The sequence below is a fragment of the Apaloderma vittatum genome, unplaced genomic scaffold (genome assembly GCF_000703405.1).
Source record: "Apaloderma vittatum isolate BGI_N311 unplaced genomic scaffold, ASM70340v1 scaffold13259, whole genome shotgun sequence".
Taxonomy (NCBI): Eukaryota; Metazoa; Chordata; class Aves; order Trogoniformes; family Trogonidae; genus Apaloderma; species Apaloderma vittatum.
This window is the reverse complement of record NW_009733588.1, coordinates 1-16765: the sequence shown is the minus strand read 5'-3', so window position 1 is coordinate 16765 and position 16765 is coordinate 1. Positions and strand designations below refer to the sequence as shown.

General features: G+C 40.7%; 2 protein-coding genes across 2 annotated transcripts; one reads left to right on the top strand and one right to left on the bottom strand.

Moving 5' to 3' along the window:
- The first annotated feature begins 416 nt into the window (after positions 1-416).
- Positions 417-7896, top strand: TYW5 (tRNA-yW synthesizing protein 5). The gene is made up of 7 exons (XM_009875959.1): positions 417-565; positions 2542-2611; positions 3497-3541; positions 4048-4185; positions 5087-5174; positions 5688-5804; positions 7505-7896. The coding sequence occupies exons 1-7, from the start codon at positions 435-437 to the stop codon at positions 7759-7761; spliced, it is 846 nt and encodes a 281-aa protein (XP_009874261.1). The 5' UTR covers positions 417-434; the 3' UTR covers positions 7762-7896.
- A 7553-nt stretch (positions 7897-15449) lies between these two features.
- On the bottom strand, positions 15450-16404 carry LOC104269138 (chromosome unknown open reading frame, human C2orf69). Its single transcript, XM_009875958.1, has one exon. The coding sequence runs from the start codon at positions 16390-16392 to the stop codon at positions 15565-15567; it is 828 nt and encodes a 275-aa protein (XP_009874260.1). The 5' UTR covers positions 16393-16404; the 3' UTR covers positions 15450-15564.
- Positions 16405-16765: the final 361 nt, after the last annotated feature.

Genomic DNA, 16765 nt, shown 5'->3' with positions numbered 1-16765 from the left:
ATCACGCAGCACCGCCGCAGCGCACGGGCCCCACCGTAACCGTACGGCCTTGTGGCCGTTTTTCTGGTTCTGGCTAGAAGGACTAAAGCTATTCTTTAGCCTGGCTAGATCCCTCAGTGGCCCCAGCAGAAAGGCCGTGCTGAGGCTGTCTGTGCCGCTCTCTGTTCTTCCCTGCCCTGCTGGGGAAGAGGAGACAGCAGAGACACAGTCCCGAGATTTACTGCATCTTGTTTCAGCCTTCAGCATTCTCATTGACACGGGGAACAGATCAGTTGGGACTTCATGTAGTGGGTGCCAGGATTCAACTGACTTGTTTGCACGTACTTCAGCTATTTCTGATTTTTTTTTTCCTCCCTGGATGCTACAATCATTTCACCACTGATTTTTTTGTTGTTGTTGTTGTTCCTTAGAGAAAGCCAGTAGTGCTGAAAGGAATGGAGCTGGGCACTTGCACAACCAAATGGACAGTAGATTACTTGAGCCAAGCCGAAGGATCTAAAGAAGTAAAGATTCACGTTTCTGCGGTGCCACAGATGGATTTCCTCAGTAAGAACTTTGTGTATAGGTACTTCATTCCATGGCCTCTTGTATTTTGAAGGAGTGTGCTTGTACCTTTCAGATGCAAACCGCATCTCTTTGAAGTTGAGGGTGAGAATTTAAAGTTATTTTGTGAAAACTTCACCTATCAAAGTGCTGTCCTTGATCTCCCCCTCTTCATTCTGCAAATATCTCAACACCCTGAATAGACACTACAAGGGTGAAAGAGGGGGCTAAACAGGGCCATAAATTTGTTATCAAAACATTTTGACAGAGCACTCTTGCAGGAAATTTGAGCCTGACATTTGCTGGTGTTAATAAAAAAAGCAAACCATGTTGGTTCTGGAGCTCATTCAGTCACGTTGCGACGTGCTGCAGAACTCTGAATGTTTTTCTGCTGGTTTAGCTTTGCAAGCAGGTTCGCCATGAGGTCAGATGAGAGGCAGCGCCAGCGTAAGGGAGGGGGTGGCGTGCTGGGCGTAGACAGCAAAGGTGGAACCGTGGCAGCACCAGTTCAAGTTGTTGTGGAGCTGGGTTCTCGCTTTCCTAAGCAGCAAATATAAGTGGGCATGATACACCAGCTCAGCTGAAGTGAGAGGGTTGTTTTTTCCATCCAGTGGCTGTATTTAACTGTTACAAACAAGCCTAGGATGTTTAGAGAAGTGGTCTAAGTGCTGCCAGGTGCAGGTCACGTGCTGGTAGAAGGGATAAGAGGATCATGAAAAATTTGTCTGGGGGGTAGTTTCTTTTTAACCCTGAGTGAGTAGTTTCTTTTTAACTCCGGGTACTTGATGGTTGCTCTGAAATTTGATGTTTACATCCAATATGTGTGTTATTCAGTGATACTTAATGTGAGATGGTGAGTGGAATGAACATAACATTAAATTCATAACATATTCGTAACAATAAATAGATGTCCTATCGCTACTTGTGCTTGCTTTGCCATTCAGCTCTCAATTGATGCCAAAATCTACAATCTCTATGAAAAGCTCCCCTTATTTTAATAACCCTTTTAAGACTTTGGAGGGACGGGCTCTAATGCCCAGTGTTATCTTTTGAATCTTTTGGATTTTTTTTTAATAAAGTCAAGGAAAACTGCAAAGAAACACTTGAAAATGCCAAGATTCCTGTGTTTCACCAAGCTGAGGCAACACATATTCTAAAAAAAAAATAAAAATCAACTGGATTAAATTTTATAGATCTATAAATGAGGATAGGCATCTGTGTTCATACAAGAATTCATAGCAGAAAATGCACAGATATAAACATATATTTATCACCTGCAGTAGTTTACTTGATGCTGAGCTTTTGCAAATTTCTAAAAATGTAGAGTAAACAAGCCTGAAAATGACACACTTAGAGAAATAGTCTAAGCTAATATTGGCCACAGTTTGAGCCTAATTTGACTGTGAAGAAATTTCTTGCACTGCAGCTCAAACCACTCAGACCTCCAGAGCTCAAAAGCGGAGCTCACTGGGGTGTATAAACAGCTGAGGGAAGGAGTAAAGAAGATGGAGCTGGATTCTTCTCATGGGTTCAGGGTGACAGGACAAGAGGCAATGGGCAAGTTGAAATCCAGGAAATTCTGTTAAACGAAAAACTCCAACCCTTTTTTACAGTGAGGGTGCCCAAAGAGTGGAACAGGTTGGCCAGAGAGATGATGGAGTCTCCAGAACCCAGCTGGACGCTGGCCTGGGCAGTCTGCTCTGAGTGACCCTGCCCTTGGCCGGGGTGCTGGACTTGAGCATCTCCCGAGGTGCCTTCCAGCCTCTGCAGTTATGTGGTTCTGTCTGGATATACACTGGATTTCTCTCTCAGTAGAACTCTTCAAGCATCCACTGCAAACACTGATTAGTCACCATGTTAAATAAATGATGGAAAATAAAAAGCAGCATATTGCATCGTCAGTTATACCAAACACTTCAAGGGAGGTTGTGATTTTAAACCCAGCATTCAGTGTTGTTACACGGATTAATTGTATGCACTTATATATTTATATTTCAGAACTCTGCCTTTTGATGTATTTGTACGAAGAGCAGCTGAAGTCAAACACAAGGAGTACTTTCTTTCTGAGGTAATTTCCTTATTGCCACAGTTTCTTTTGTTGGTTATTTTGCCAGTACATGGAGGGGAAAATGACAAATTATAATTTAGCATCTTACTCCAGTAAAGCACATCCTGGATTTAACTGTTTTGTGTGGCTTGGAGCCAAGGGAAAAAATGCGGGGAAAAGTAATTATTCTCGGAAGTTGTTTTGTATGTGTACAGGCGGTTAACTTCAGTCATCCTGTTTCTGTTTAAAAAAGCGGTTTACATGAGCAAAAACTGCAGCGTGAAATTTGGAAATCAAGCCTTGGTTTAGAATAATACCTATAATTTATGTGTTTTGCAAGAAAATGCTGTGAAGATACTTTAGAGTTTGATTCCATCTGCTATCGAAATACAAATATAGATTTATTGTAACCTAAGTTGTGGGTAGCAGCTGTGTTGCTGTCCTTATGCATCAATGTTCAAACTAGGGATTTTTCAGATTGTGGTGATTAGGAAGCAAACAGTTTTGAATGCAGATGTGCTTTTCATCTTTTGTGCTACATAGGATGCTGGAAGTTTTGGAGCCAGTTGAAATGGCTCCATCCATCCGTGTTCTGAAGAACTGAAATTATAAGCTGCACTTGCTTTGAATCCGTTCAATAACAGCAAGGCTGAAGCATTTGCCACGTCTCCCCCACCTCACTCCTCTACTCTAGCTCACATTTTTTTTTCCATTTCCTGAGATGAACAGCAGGGAGCAGTAGAGCAAAGGCAGTGCAACAGGGAACCTGAATTTGTAAATGCCATTTAGTTGTACTATATTTTAATGAAGTCCCACATTAGGTTAATAGGAAAAATCAGGCTCTTTGTTTACCTATGTTTGCAATTCTTGTTAAGAAACCCAATTCTCCTCTTGTGTTCTCTTCAGGATGAAAAGTACTATTTGCGGTCCCTGGGTGAGGATGCCAGGAAGGTGAGTTACTTGAGATTGCAGTTCTAGTATCTTGAAGTCACAGCTGAGGAATTTTTTTTTTTACACAGCCTGTTGTCATCTGCTGGCTGTGTAGTGCAGGTATACAACTTGTTTAGGGTCACTTGGCCTGTGAATACGACTGGATTTAGGTCAGAATATTTAAACCTAAGTCTCTGAAATAGTTGCTGTCGTACGAGAGCTTAGCTGATGACTGAAGAGTACCTCCCTTTCTTTAGCTTTTGCTGTAAACTAATATAAAAGGATCTCTGATGATGTCTTGCTTCTTCAGTGTGATTTCTAGGAGCAGTTCTCTGGCTGTTCTTATTAATATCACTGAACATGTCAACGTGGGAAGGGTGACCACCAAAAAACATTGCTCTTTTCAGGGGTTCACCAGTGCTGAAGTTCTGGCCCTGTCTTTCATATGATGGGAAACAATAGTGAAGCGCTCCCTTATTTTATTGTGCTTATATGGTTTTCTACGAGTTATGTTCTTTTTGTTTCAGGATATTGCAGATATCAGAAAACAGTTTCCTATTTTGGCAGAAGATATTCAGATTCCAGAGTATTTTGAGAAGGAACAGTTTTTCTCTAGTGTCTTCCGCATCAGCTCAGCGGGATTACAGTTATGGACACATTACGATGTAGGTAATATGTCTGTTTAGCATAAAATATTGCAGATGATATTCTGGAGTTGATAGATTAAGCTGGAAGTCTCTGGCACAGATCAATTAATAGAACAGTTGCATATTTTGAGATAGTGAAATGAATCACATTCAACAGTGCAGTGAATTCTAAGTAGATGTATTATATGGGCATAATACCTTCCTGGTTTTATGTCTAATACCATACTTGTAAGATTAAATGATGTTTGATTTTGTGCCCCCTCACTTTTTTTTTTTTTTTACTATTTTGAGTTTCAGTTAAATCTCTGAAACAGTAGCTTTCAATATTTTCACCTTCAAGATGTCTTCCACTTTTTTACTCTAATGGCCAGGCTGTTGGTGTTTGTACGATGGTTGTGGTGGTCTGTTGCTGTAGTGCAGTAGACTCCAAATAACATTGTGCATTGTAATTCTAAATAAATTTATTATAAGAAAAAAAAGTTTTTTGCACTATCATTAGGGAAAAAGAGCCCTTTATCAACAGATAGTTGGCAAAATAAGGTAGGGGTAACAATGAAGAAGAAAAGGCATCCCAAATATATTTTCTATTGTATTTTGCTGGTTTATATGTCTAAAGTCTGGTCTATCTTCTTTTCAAGATGAAAGAATTTGATTTGTATTTAAGAAAAACACAAAGTTGTTGGAAAGCAACACCACGTTTCCAGATAGACTGTTTGTCAAGAATGTGCAGCTAAGTGGATAGAGTAACTCACATTCTGGAGTTTTTTAGATTAACTAATGTGGAAGCTCTTTTAGCTAATTTTTGACGTGAAGATTTTAATAATTCCCTCTTTTGAGCTGAGGATATTTTAGATTAGTTGCAGGCTATTTATTAGTTCTTAATTCTTGGCTGACATCTCTTTTACTATGCTTATACCAGGTAATGGATAACTTCTTAATCCAAGTAACGGGGAAAAAACGAGTTGTTCTGTACAGTCCTCAAGACGCACCATATTTATATTTATCAGGTACGCACGTCATACCTATTTAGATCAGAGTTTGGTGATCATGGTTGCCCTTCCAGCTCACAAGTGTTGCAGCGTAGAAGAAAAATCACTATCAGACAGCTTAATGTAGAAGTCATTTGGTCCCTTAACTCTGCTCCTGTTTGGTTTAGTAAAAAGCTCGTAGTTGTAGTGGGGCAGGTCGGGAAATCTGCCAAGGAGCGTGGCAGCTTTGCCTGGTTCTGTTTTCAGCACCGAGCTGTGGAGGAGCACAGTGTTCTGTCTGGACTCGGAACGGTGTTTTAAATGTCAGGGGAAGTGTCTTTTGGTGTTAATAAGGCTGCAGTTACAGGGGATACATGGACAGTGGGAGAACATGCCTCTTGAGTCAATGAGGAGAGCCATCAGGTTTCGAGTTACAGAACAATAAACCACTATTAAATTTGGTTCAAGAACTGCCGTTCCCAGCAATGTAATAATGCTGTGGTACTGTTGGAAGAGTAGGACTGTTTTCATTACTACTGAAAACTTTCTCAGGTTCCAAGTCAGAAGTGCTGGATGTGGATAACCCAGACTTGGAGAAATATCCACTATTTGTGAAAGCCAAGCGCTACCAGTGTTTTCTGGAAGCAGGAGATGTGTTATTTATTCCAGGTAAGTAACAAATAGTTCCTGCCCATGTTGGTTTTTTAAACATTTTTTTTGCAATTTCTTGTTTCTTGGGGTGGTAAGAAGTTGCTAAAGCATTTCTAAGTAGGAGCATCTAAAGACATTGGCAAAACTTTATCTACTTTTTCCAACTGTACTAATTAGCCTAATAAAAGGTATTATTATATCTACCTACAAATCTTACATTCCCTCAAGATTACACTGTATGTTTCTGAGTTTGTGTCTTAGTAGCTTACCAAAATGAAATCAGCTTGTGAAATCTGGAATTACCTCAGTGACCTGAGTTTTCTAGAGACAGAATTTGAGTAAAGTACTATTTCTGTTCTTCTGTAGCTCTGGCACTTAAGAACTGGGAGGCGTGTGATTTGGTGGAAATTACAGATGGTAGAGTTATCGGACCTTCTAGAAATTTAAAAATCACTTTTGGAGAATGGAAAGACAAGTCCTAATCATTTTTCTGCACAAACAGAAAATATAAAGCTGCTTCCTGGGCTGTGATGACAAAGTTCGGGTGATCGGGAAAAGGCATTTGAATTACTCCTCTTGAAATACTCCTACTTGTTATGCATTTTTTTATTTTAACCCATCACGAGCTTGTGGCAGATACTTAATTCTGTTGCTTTTTGTCTTAACCGCGCAGGATAAACAGGACAGTAAACAAGAAGGCAGTAAGTTTTTCTGAAGTTTTAAAATAGATTCTTAGCTTTGGACTGGTTACTTGATTTTGAACTTACCATTTGTACTTCTTTCTAAAGAAACTTTTGGTTAGAGTTAGTAAAGGCATGGCACACTCTTGCTAATGCCAACATACGTAATTTTTGTTCTGTCCCGTGCAGCACAGGTATTAGTTTGTCTTCACTGATAGGTGTGCTGGTCCAAGCTTAAGACATATTCGGCACTCTTGAGAATGACTGGGGAGTACAGGGATTCTTTGAATCCTGAGAATGGTTATAGGTTTGTGATGCTCTTTGAGAAACGTGTGGTTGTTGCGGAGAAGGTTGAAGCAGCCCCTCTTCCTAACCTGACAGAAATTTCTGGTTCGTTTCTCAGAATAAGCTTTTCTATGTCTTCTGCACAAAGAAAGAACTAAGCTGAAATAAGCATGACATTCAGTCTTTTAGCTTACAGTTGAAATAGAGTAAATATACCATATTAAACTTGTTTTTTAAATGTATTTCAAGAGGCAAAAATGTCTCTGCTTCCTTACCACCGCCATGATAATTGAACTGAAAAGCCTCATGACTTTACTATGAAAATAATAGCAACTTGCATGGGAGACCCAGCTGATGCTGGTGCTTTATGTGAATACTGGGATGACCTGTGCAAGGTTAGGGACTAAATCTACGAAAACAGATACCTGCAGTCACAGGAGAGATGAGCAAGATGAACAGGGAAGATGTCTTATTTTCATCTTACACGTGCTTATTGTTTGCTTACATTTGATTACCTCTTTCTACATCAACAATTGTTACTTTTGTGTGAAGTTATGAATCAATGTAAATGTTTTGAAGAACTTAGATGTGTTATAATGCGATATATTCAGAGATAAGTATTTTTAAACAAAAAAACATAGCTGTTGAGGCTTTTCCTCAACTAGATTTAGTTTGGGCAATTCTGCTGCTTGTGACAAGTCACGTGAAAGTTTCAAATAGCAATTTTCATTTTAGACATTCTTCTTTCTACAGCTTTGTGGTTCCACAATGTAATTTCTGAGGAATTTGGAGTGGCACTGAATGTCTTTTGGAAGCACCTTCCTGCTCAGTGCTATGATAAGAGTGACACTTACGGAAATAAAGATCCCACAGCAGCTTCTAGAGCTATACAGATCTTGGACAGGGCCTTGAAAACACTTGAAGAACTACCTGAGGAATACAGGGATTTTTATGCTCGGAGGATGGTGTTACGCATCCAAGAAAAAGCCTATAGGAATGATTATGGATAAAATAACACATTGTAATTTAGCAAGCTCCCATGAAAGCAGAAGATTGTATGTCAATATACAAACAGTCTGTGTGTATATACATACACTTTCTGTAAGACTAATAAAAACTGTGTTGATGGAAATTTACCCATAACAAAGCTATTCTTGATCTGGAGATGGTTCGTCTTCTACAAGGCATATATTCACAGTGTCTGCATTTAGAACTATTTTCTGAACTTACATTTTTCTGAACCAAAACTTTGGGCTTGGCTGACAGTGTGTACACTTAGAAGTAACTGTGCATCTTCCTGAATGCTACCTTGTTTACTGAAGTTTAGGAAAGCCATAGTGGTTTCTGCGGAGGTCCAAGAAAGCAGTTGCTGGTGGTTATAAAGGTCGTGGTTTCTTTTTGAGGAACAGCCTGGAAATAAAGTGTGGGCAGTTCTGCTCCCCGTTGCACTGAAACTGAGGGTGGGCATAGGGAAAAAAGCAAAAGCGAATCATGCAAGGTTAAGTTTAGAATTGTGCAGCAGCTTGACTGCACGGTAAATGATGTGCTCCTGTCCTAGCTCACTGGTGGGCTGCGCAGGAAACCGGCAGTTGCTGTTTCTGCAATTGCCGTTTCTATGCTGTGAAACACTTGCAACTGCAGTTCTGGCATTTGCAATGAAGTTCGTAGTTTGGAGTAGATGTAGAATCTCTTGGGAGCAGTATTTGAGCTGTGATATGTTACCACGTGAAAGGAGGTCATGTCGCACCTTTTGAGATGGAGCCTGTTGTACAGGCATCGTGGACAGTTACTTTTCAGCAGGTTGCAGTGCTTACAGAAACCTTATGTGTGGAGTAAAGGTGGGCATCTCACAGAAAACATAAGCTGTCCTTGCCCCTTTGAAATCCCTCCGATGCTTTTCCTTGTGCTGTTTGTGGAGTGCAGCATTTATCTGCCTGAGGTCAGTCTGTTCCTTCTAGCAGTGTCTTTTGAGAACTGTAACTTGCCAAAAGCTCTTAGACTAAATAGATATGTAGTGTAGAGATGTAGTGTTAGTAAAGTGCTGGAAATTAAAAACTTTCCCCAGAAGAGCAGGAGATTGCAACGCCGTGCAGATTATTCTTCTAAACCTGTTCTCCCTGGCAGTCCAACACAGTGAAAAGTCTGCCACCATGTGAGTGGGCACCCAGCCACCTTAATGAATAGGCATGAATGGAACCAGCCAGGCGATCCTGATGGGTGCCATTGTACGTTCTGAGGGTAGAATTTAAATTCGGGATCACAAAGAGGTCTCCCAAAATTTTTGTTTGAGAACGAACAAGGATTGCTTGTGCTTGGTGCTGAGACAGAATCTCTGTGCCCATTACGCCAGGGAAGCCTCTTGGCTTTGTTGGAGCAGTAACGTCGAGGGCCCCATCTGACCCGCAGAGGTGTACAGAGGGTGTTCTTTGTGCGTGAAGACTAAATAGAGAGGGCTGGGCAAAGCTGTGTTCCAGCTATCGCTTTGAACTCTAACCACCAGCAGTTTCTCGGTAGCCTGTGCAGTGCTGCTCCCCCACGCTGCAGTTTCTTGATTCTCCATTCTCAGGCCCCCTTGACACCCAGGTATAGGTAAGGAAAGTTTCATGGAGCAGCACTCGGTGTACGATCGACCTGCTTATGTCTCAGGTTGTGAGAAGTGTGTGCTGTGCCCCTCCAGAGAGAGGGTGGGAGCCATTTGGGGCTCTGGAGATGAGGAGAAAGTAAAAGCAGGAAAATCCCGTGGGTCAAATGCATTCACTGCTGTGCTGCCTCACGGTGAGATTACGGTTTTGGGTAATTTTCGCTTCACAATATGTTTGTAAAAAGCATGAGATCCGTCAAGCCACAAGTATTCAGAATGCCATGTTGAATATCTTTCAGTCTCCCTCTTTATTTTGTAAGGGAGACTATTAAACTATTAATCCAAACACCTTAGGCCAAATGAAACCCCTGCATCCCTCAGTTACTGCAGTTGCTGGTGCTGACGCAGCCCAGCAGGAAAGCTGCAGTAATTCACTTGTTTAGGCGAGCATTGCGTTTGGACTGGAAAGCATGGATCTGGCTGGGAAGACAGGGTCATGCTGAATTAGATGTGAGCCAAGTGCAGCTATTTCTTCTTCACACGAGCAACTTTAAAATGAAGCTTTTATTTTTATTTGTCAGAAAATGGGGTGATCTCACCTTGATCAGCTGGTAGATAACCCATCCCTGCTCATGCTTCTTTTCCAGTGTTCTGTGAGAAATCTCTGCAATGATCGTGGGGTGTTTTTTTTTTCTCTCCTCATGATGCCTTTGCTTTTCACTTCTCCAAGACTGTCAGTAAACCCCATCAGATGTAATGGAAGTGCATATTCCAGAAATATCAACAAAAACTATTCCATGTAGATCAGTGGGAAGACCAGCACAGTAATTGTTCTGTCAGTCCACCCTTTTTTCACTTACAACCAGTTCCTTCAATTTTGTATTTAATAAATTCCATCGCACAGTTGCTCTGAAATGCTATAAAAGAAACGAAGCAGTTTAAAAAAGTATTTTCTTAATTTGAGCATAATGTCACCAGTGATAAAACTATTAAAGTTACTTGGTGCTTTCTAACCACTGTGCTCCATGGTGTGAGACAGGCAACAAAGTGATGAATGAACGGTGAAAGCATTAAAGGAAAAGCTTCCAGCTAATGTACTGAGAGCATACATGTAGCCATGATTCAAACTCTTGTTACCGAAATAACACAAAGAATTAGTGACACTTTGTGGAAGTTTGTCCTTTGGAGACCTAAAGCAGAATGGGATCATGCCACAATAAAACAGATGAAGTTGTGGTAACAGGTATTAGAAAAATAAACACTGACCATCTTAAGCATTCAAAACAGCCACTTGGAACAGGAGTGACGTGATGCAGGCTGCCTGGGGCTGAGAGATGAGTTAAGAGAGGTACATACAGGCAGTATCGCAAATCAGCGGTTTAAATGTGGCCCACCCCAAACTTTGAATTACTCTAATGATTTGGTGACTGAGGCTTTTAAAGTGTAAGTTCATTGCAAATCAATGCCTGGAAAGAATTATTTACCCTTGGTCGTATGAAATACACAGGACAGCAAGTAACTTCAGAAGGTACATGGTTTTCACATTTTCCTTTAATGTGGTTGCTGTGGAAAGAATCAAATGAAAAAAATGATGCCAAAATATTCTCTTGTCAAACTATTAAACAGGTCATTAAAAATCTGCCTATCACATACGTGCTGAGTATGCGATGTACTTAAGAACCATGTTCCTCTTCAGGAGCTACACAGGGTCTACGTTCTTAATACAAGTGTGAAGTTAAATGCCTAATGTGAAAGGGTTTGACTTTATCAGGAAGGAGCAGAAATAGATTTGCAATCCTTAAATACGCAGGCTGAAACTATTTGCCCCATTCATGCTGTTAGTCCCACAACAGGACTACTAACCTGGCTAAGATGAGGATCATTTTAGCATAGCACAAGTTATATTACATTATGGCGCGCTTTCAATATGTGTTACTTCACCAAAAAAAATCCTGTAAAGACTTGATTCTTTTTTCCTCTGGACAACATGTATCTTCCCAAACCTGAGACACTTAGATGTTCCCATGCAGACAACACAGAAGATGCATGTTCTGAGTCAGCGATCTTTACAAGAGATTCTGTCAAAGCTAGGAGGACAGACAGAATTTTAAATGTTTTTTGGACAGTTATCTAAGTTTGCAGTAAAACTGCATGTTAAGATTTCTGTTTTGCTTTGAGTCAGACTCTAAGAGCGGGGATAGATTCCAAGTTCTGTACGTGGTAATTCCTGAGAGCAACGATCTCTTTGAAGCGGCAATTCCCAAGAGCAACAAGAGCAGATTACTTCCTTTGCAATTGTTCAGATCTGTTCCTAGCCAACATTTTTAAGAGCAGATTGAACACATTAAAAGAACTGCTCAATCATGTAAAACGCGCAGCTCCACGTGCGACGCTACGTTCGTACAAAAACGCTCAGAAGCTATTGCTTGCAGTGATAACACAGATCACAGTAACGGGCAATTTTTGCTGTGAAAACATTTATACTCCAGCTGTCAAGCACCACATGAATTGCTTAAAACTTCCACCAGACAAAATCCATGTATTTCTCGTGGTGAGGAGCGGGAAAGGAGAGCTTTGCAGATAACCTGTGAGGGATGCAATAGCTTTACCTGACACCCAGGCTTAGGAGTAGCTCCTGGAGGGTGAGCTCTGGTGCGGGAGGCGTGAAGTGCCTCGTTCTGCACTTCAGCAGTGCTACATCCCTCGACTGTCTCCTGTGTCTTGAAGCAGTACTCTCTGCAGAAACAACTCTCTGTCTCTCAAGCGGCAAGTTTAACAAAGGAAACTAAAAATAGTGACTGAAAGTGGTCTCTGAAAGCTTATTAAAAGAAGGAACATTGATCCTGAACCTTGAAGGAATGGCATTCTGCTTTTTCAAGTATGAGATGTTTATACACAGGAAATAAAAAACAGATAAGAATTTATTTTTCCCTTTTGTTCTAGCAGATGCTTTCCTGGTCATTTGCTTAAGTAGAGTTCGGCACTTCTTGGGTCCCCTGAAAGCACATAATGAAGCTCTAATGATGGGAAATGACAACAAAGCCAGCGTTACTTTATAACCCACATTATATGCAAAATGACTCCCTGCATCAGGTGGTTTCCACAGTGATGTGGAACAGCTAATCCTGGGCAAGTGTGCTGGGTTTTTTTTGTCAGTGAGTGAATTACGCCATTAAAACTCGCAGAATGAGTTTAGTCAGGAACAGCGGGTCTGGCACTGGGAGAAGCCATGCCCGTCTGCCACACGAGTGTTCTATGATCTTGCATTACTGGTGTAATGGCTTTGTTTTACTTGGAACTAAAAACAGCCACCTTGCCTCTGAACAGACTTAAGAAACCAGTAACAGAAAGCCAGCTTTGGTCTTGGGGTCTCCATCAGCAATATTTAAATGTCTCTAAATTTCCATCACGTTATCACCATCAGAACTGATTTTTGTTATTTTTTAATCTACCATCTTTATGAAAATGAAATGGGATTTCAACAGGAGATTGAAAAGATCATGAAGAAGGTGACTTGAAGAAACTGTTTCCTGTGGATTGTCATCCAGGACGTCCACTTTTGCCTCTGCGTTGCACAGGGACACCAGACACACGGTCCACGTTTGTGGATTTTGCTAGGCAGCGATGTGCCTTGAAGAGTGGCTCACAAAAGAGCACACACATTCCCCAAGTTTTTATGGCTCTTTAACTTTTCTCTCGTATTAACTGGTAAGACCCCATGTAATTTAAAATGAGCATTTAAGGTAAATGGATGTGTATACTTGAACCTCAGTGCTTGAGCTCTCAGTCTAGGAGACAACAAATACTGTTTATATGCAGGGATGAAGTAGCTGCTAGCTGACAAAGGACAGAATTCTAAGAAGGACCAAAAGAGGGAAAGAAAAACAGGTGTTTACTTTCTGCCAATAGCTCAGAAAGAACCTGCTAGGAAAATGCGAGCACATGACCATCATGCACAATCACTTTTACCTGTTCCTATAGCATCCTAGCTTCCAAACGGACTTAGCAGTCTGATTTTAAATAATTTCTACAATTATTTAAATACGTAGCACTCTTGCTAGTTCTCTCTATCAGCAGCCATGTTAAATTAATAAGATAGAGCAGCTCACCATAAAGTGCTGATGCAATGTGAGGGGGGCAGCAGGATGTTATCGGCAGGAGGACAGAAATGATTGCTCCTTTCAGCAACATGCTGAGACTTGGATGCTTAATCACCTTTCCAAGTTAAGAGCCAATACCAACTTATTCAGCAGCATTTACAGAGTTGCGATTAAATTAGTCCTAGATAAAAGGTTAACAAAGTTTCTAGTGGTTAAGATGCACACAAAATAAACTCTTTTAACTCGTACAAAATCTGGACAATTTCACAGAATAAAGCCTTGTTTTAAGGGAATTTAACAGGCACAGCTTAGAGTATTTGAGCATTTCCCAAAATCTGAAGAACGTCGCATCCACTGTACAAGAAACAATCACCTAACACAAAGAATACCTGCTGTGACATACTAGGTTGTGCTGAGGACTGTGTAATGTTGCTCACTCCACTCAGAAGCAGAAGTGTCTTGAACCAAACCACGGTGAGCATGAGAATTGCTTAACTGTAGGCAGTTATATGTAAGCTTATTAAAAAATGCCTTGACGTTACCATTAAAAACCAGCCACATACAAAGTGTGACCCATCTCACGCTAACACAGTCATGTTCACACCCTTGGGCAGTTGGTACAAGCTCTCCCATATACGCGAGATGCCAAGAAGCTGTTTTAGAATTACAGGTGCTGCCTACACAAAGGCTCCTTGAAGACAAGCCATCAAATACGCCTCAATTTTAAAACTAGGTCTCTGCCTGATAAAGCTTAATCCACAAAACTTAACTGCACATTCCTTGTTTAATGGTTTCACCCATTAGAAAGTTTATTTTCTACACTGTTTGCAAAATTTATTTTTAGCATGCATTGTAGTGAATGACAGAGGCACATTCCAACAGAGTACTACAACTGTTCAGAGAATGAAAAACAACCAGTCAGTCCTCCCTCCACAACGTGAGGCCTCACAACAAGATTAGTTGGACAACGAAGTGCTTATTCTTCAAATTAATACAGCAACACTTGAGCCTGACTTTATTTAGCAGTTATTGTGAGCGGCCTCTATCAAACAGGTTAATATTGTTTTCATAGGACAGCCATCCAGAAACTTCTGCAGACAATGTCAATATTTTAACAGCTGTTTCCAAAAGCTTTCAACAACCTGCTCCTGCTGCTTTGGCTGGCACAGAATTGTTCAGAAGTCAGCCTGCGATCCTGCTGTTACTAGATAGGGAGCGGATTCAGTCTGAGACTTAAGGGAGCAAGCTCAGTGGTGTGTTTGGGATTTTTTGTTGTTTATTTTTTTTACATGTTATGATTAAAGACATTTCAAGCAATTCTTAGGGGTAAAGACACCTCCTGACTTGAAAATACAGGTATTACTGCTGGTCCTTACAGAAGTTAGTCAAAGCAATAGCATGGTATGTTGGAACAGCAATAAGCTACGCCCTTATCAACATTCTTGGTCACTTAACGTAGCTGTAGCGAAATGGCTATTCACTAGCAGATAGTACATCATGAATTAATGAAGCGTTACAGCGACAGAAAAGGCAAGGTGCACATCAGGAAGAAACATGGATTGGCACTATTATTCCAAAGGTAAACATTTGTGACTGCTTCAATTCAGAGAAATGTTACAAAACTGGAAGATTTAATTAACTCTCTAAAACAATTTTCACCAAAATATATAACCAAGATTGTTCTAACAATCATAATTTTTGTTCAGCAAAAAACCCCTAACCTTATGTCTGCTACTGACAAAGACCAAGAGCTTGTAGCACTGGAAGTCACTAAACTGAAGTATTCAGACATTTGAAAGTCTTGAGTACTTTAAACTCCCATTAAAGGCAGTATATGACATTAGACATCCAGGACCAAAAATTTTACCAGTAGTTTGAGAATAAACGTTCACATCTAACAAAAAAACATATATAGGATAGTTCTTCCTAACATCATTTTTCCAGGAATCAAACGACATCTGATGTCATTTGGGATGGGGTCCCAATCCTCCTTCTTAAGCTACTGAGATTTATAGGCAACACAGAACTGATTTACTGTTCTCCTCAGAAAGCATCTGCTCAAAGCTGTAAATCTAGATGACATTTACAGTGTCAAAAGTGCTTTTACAATGAACATTCAGGTACATACAATCTCAAAATACTTCATGGACTCTGAAATGGTTATCTAAGGAGGGAACGTCATCAGCAAAATGTAGCTGATCATTTATTTCCACACCAAATTCTTCAAGGACCTGTACAAATTTCTCATGCTCTCTCCCAATCCATGACCTCATTGTGTCAAACACTTGGTACGGCGTAACGTGAGCGTGAACTTCAATTCCTGTCTCTGCAAGTTCTTTCAGCACTTCGGGGTAAGTAACCCAAGTATTGCTCCCTCCTGAGTGACCACCATCCAACCAGTAAATTGCTTTGATGTTTTTTAAGAAGGCATCCGTATTCTTGTCTTTTTTAGCTTCCTTCAGCTCATAAAGCAGCTGGTTCAAAACCACACAGCCTTTGCTGAAGCCAATCAAAGTAAACGACACTGTGCCTACAGCAGCCGGTATAACCAAGTTCGTTGCAGAATTATTAGAGCATTCGCAATCTCGCTCTCTTCCTGCGGACGAGCAGCCATTCGTTGCAGGAACAGGCTGCGGCGGGTGTGATTTACAAGCAGCTATTTTTGCATCCTTGCTGACACCATGCACGCTTTTCTGGGACAGCAGAATATTCTGAGAGAGTCTGAATGCATTGACTAGCAACGCATGGAGGTGCCTGAAAGCTCCAAAGTCAGTGCTGTGCTCTGGTGCTCCAAACATGTTGCTCGCCACAAAGTTGTCGTAACAACTGAATTTGTGCAGGTGCATTCGAGAACACTTCACAACCCAAATAAAGCTATTGGGGAACCGGCGAGCAAGTATGGTAGCAACATTTTCAAAACTCCAGTGCTCCCACTGAAAGTTTTCTGGGTGGCAAGACATGACGTCACCATAGTTCTGAAAAAAATAAATAACAAAAAATTTAACCCCCTCCCACGCATTACTACATTCTGAAAACACTTCAGCTCTGTCTAGTGTACTTACATTCATAAGAAGGGACTCATGCATTAAAGAGGCACTTCCTTGCTAGGCTTCCAAAACAAGAAACACGTTAAAGCAACTGGCATATTTAGAATCATGGAATCCTAGAGCAATTCAGGTTGGAAAAGCCCCTTGGGGTCATCGAGCCCAACCATTGACCCTACACTACAAGTTCACCCCTAAACCATATCACCCATTTAGATTTACTTATTCTACTTTGATGTCACCACACATTTTTAATACCTCCCAAATCAATACAATAAAAATAAGCACA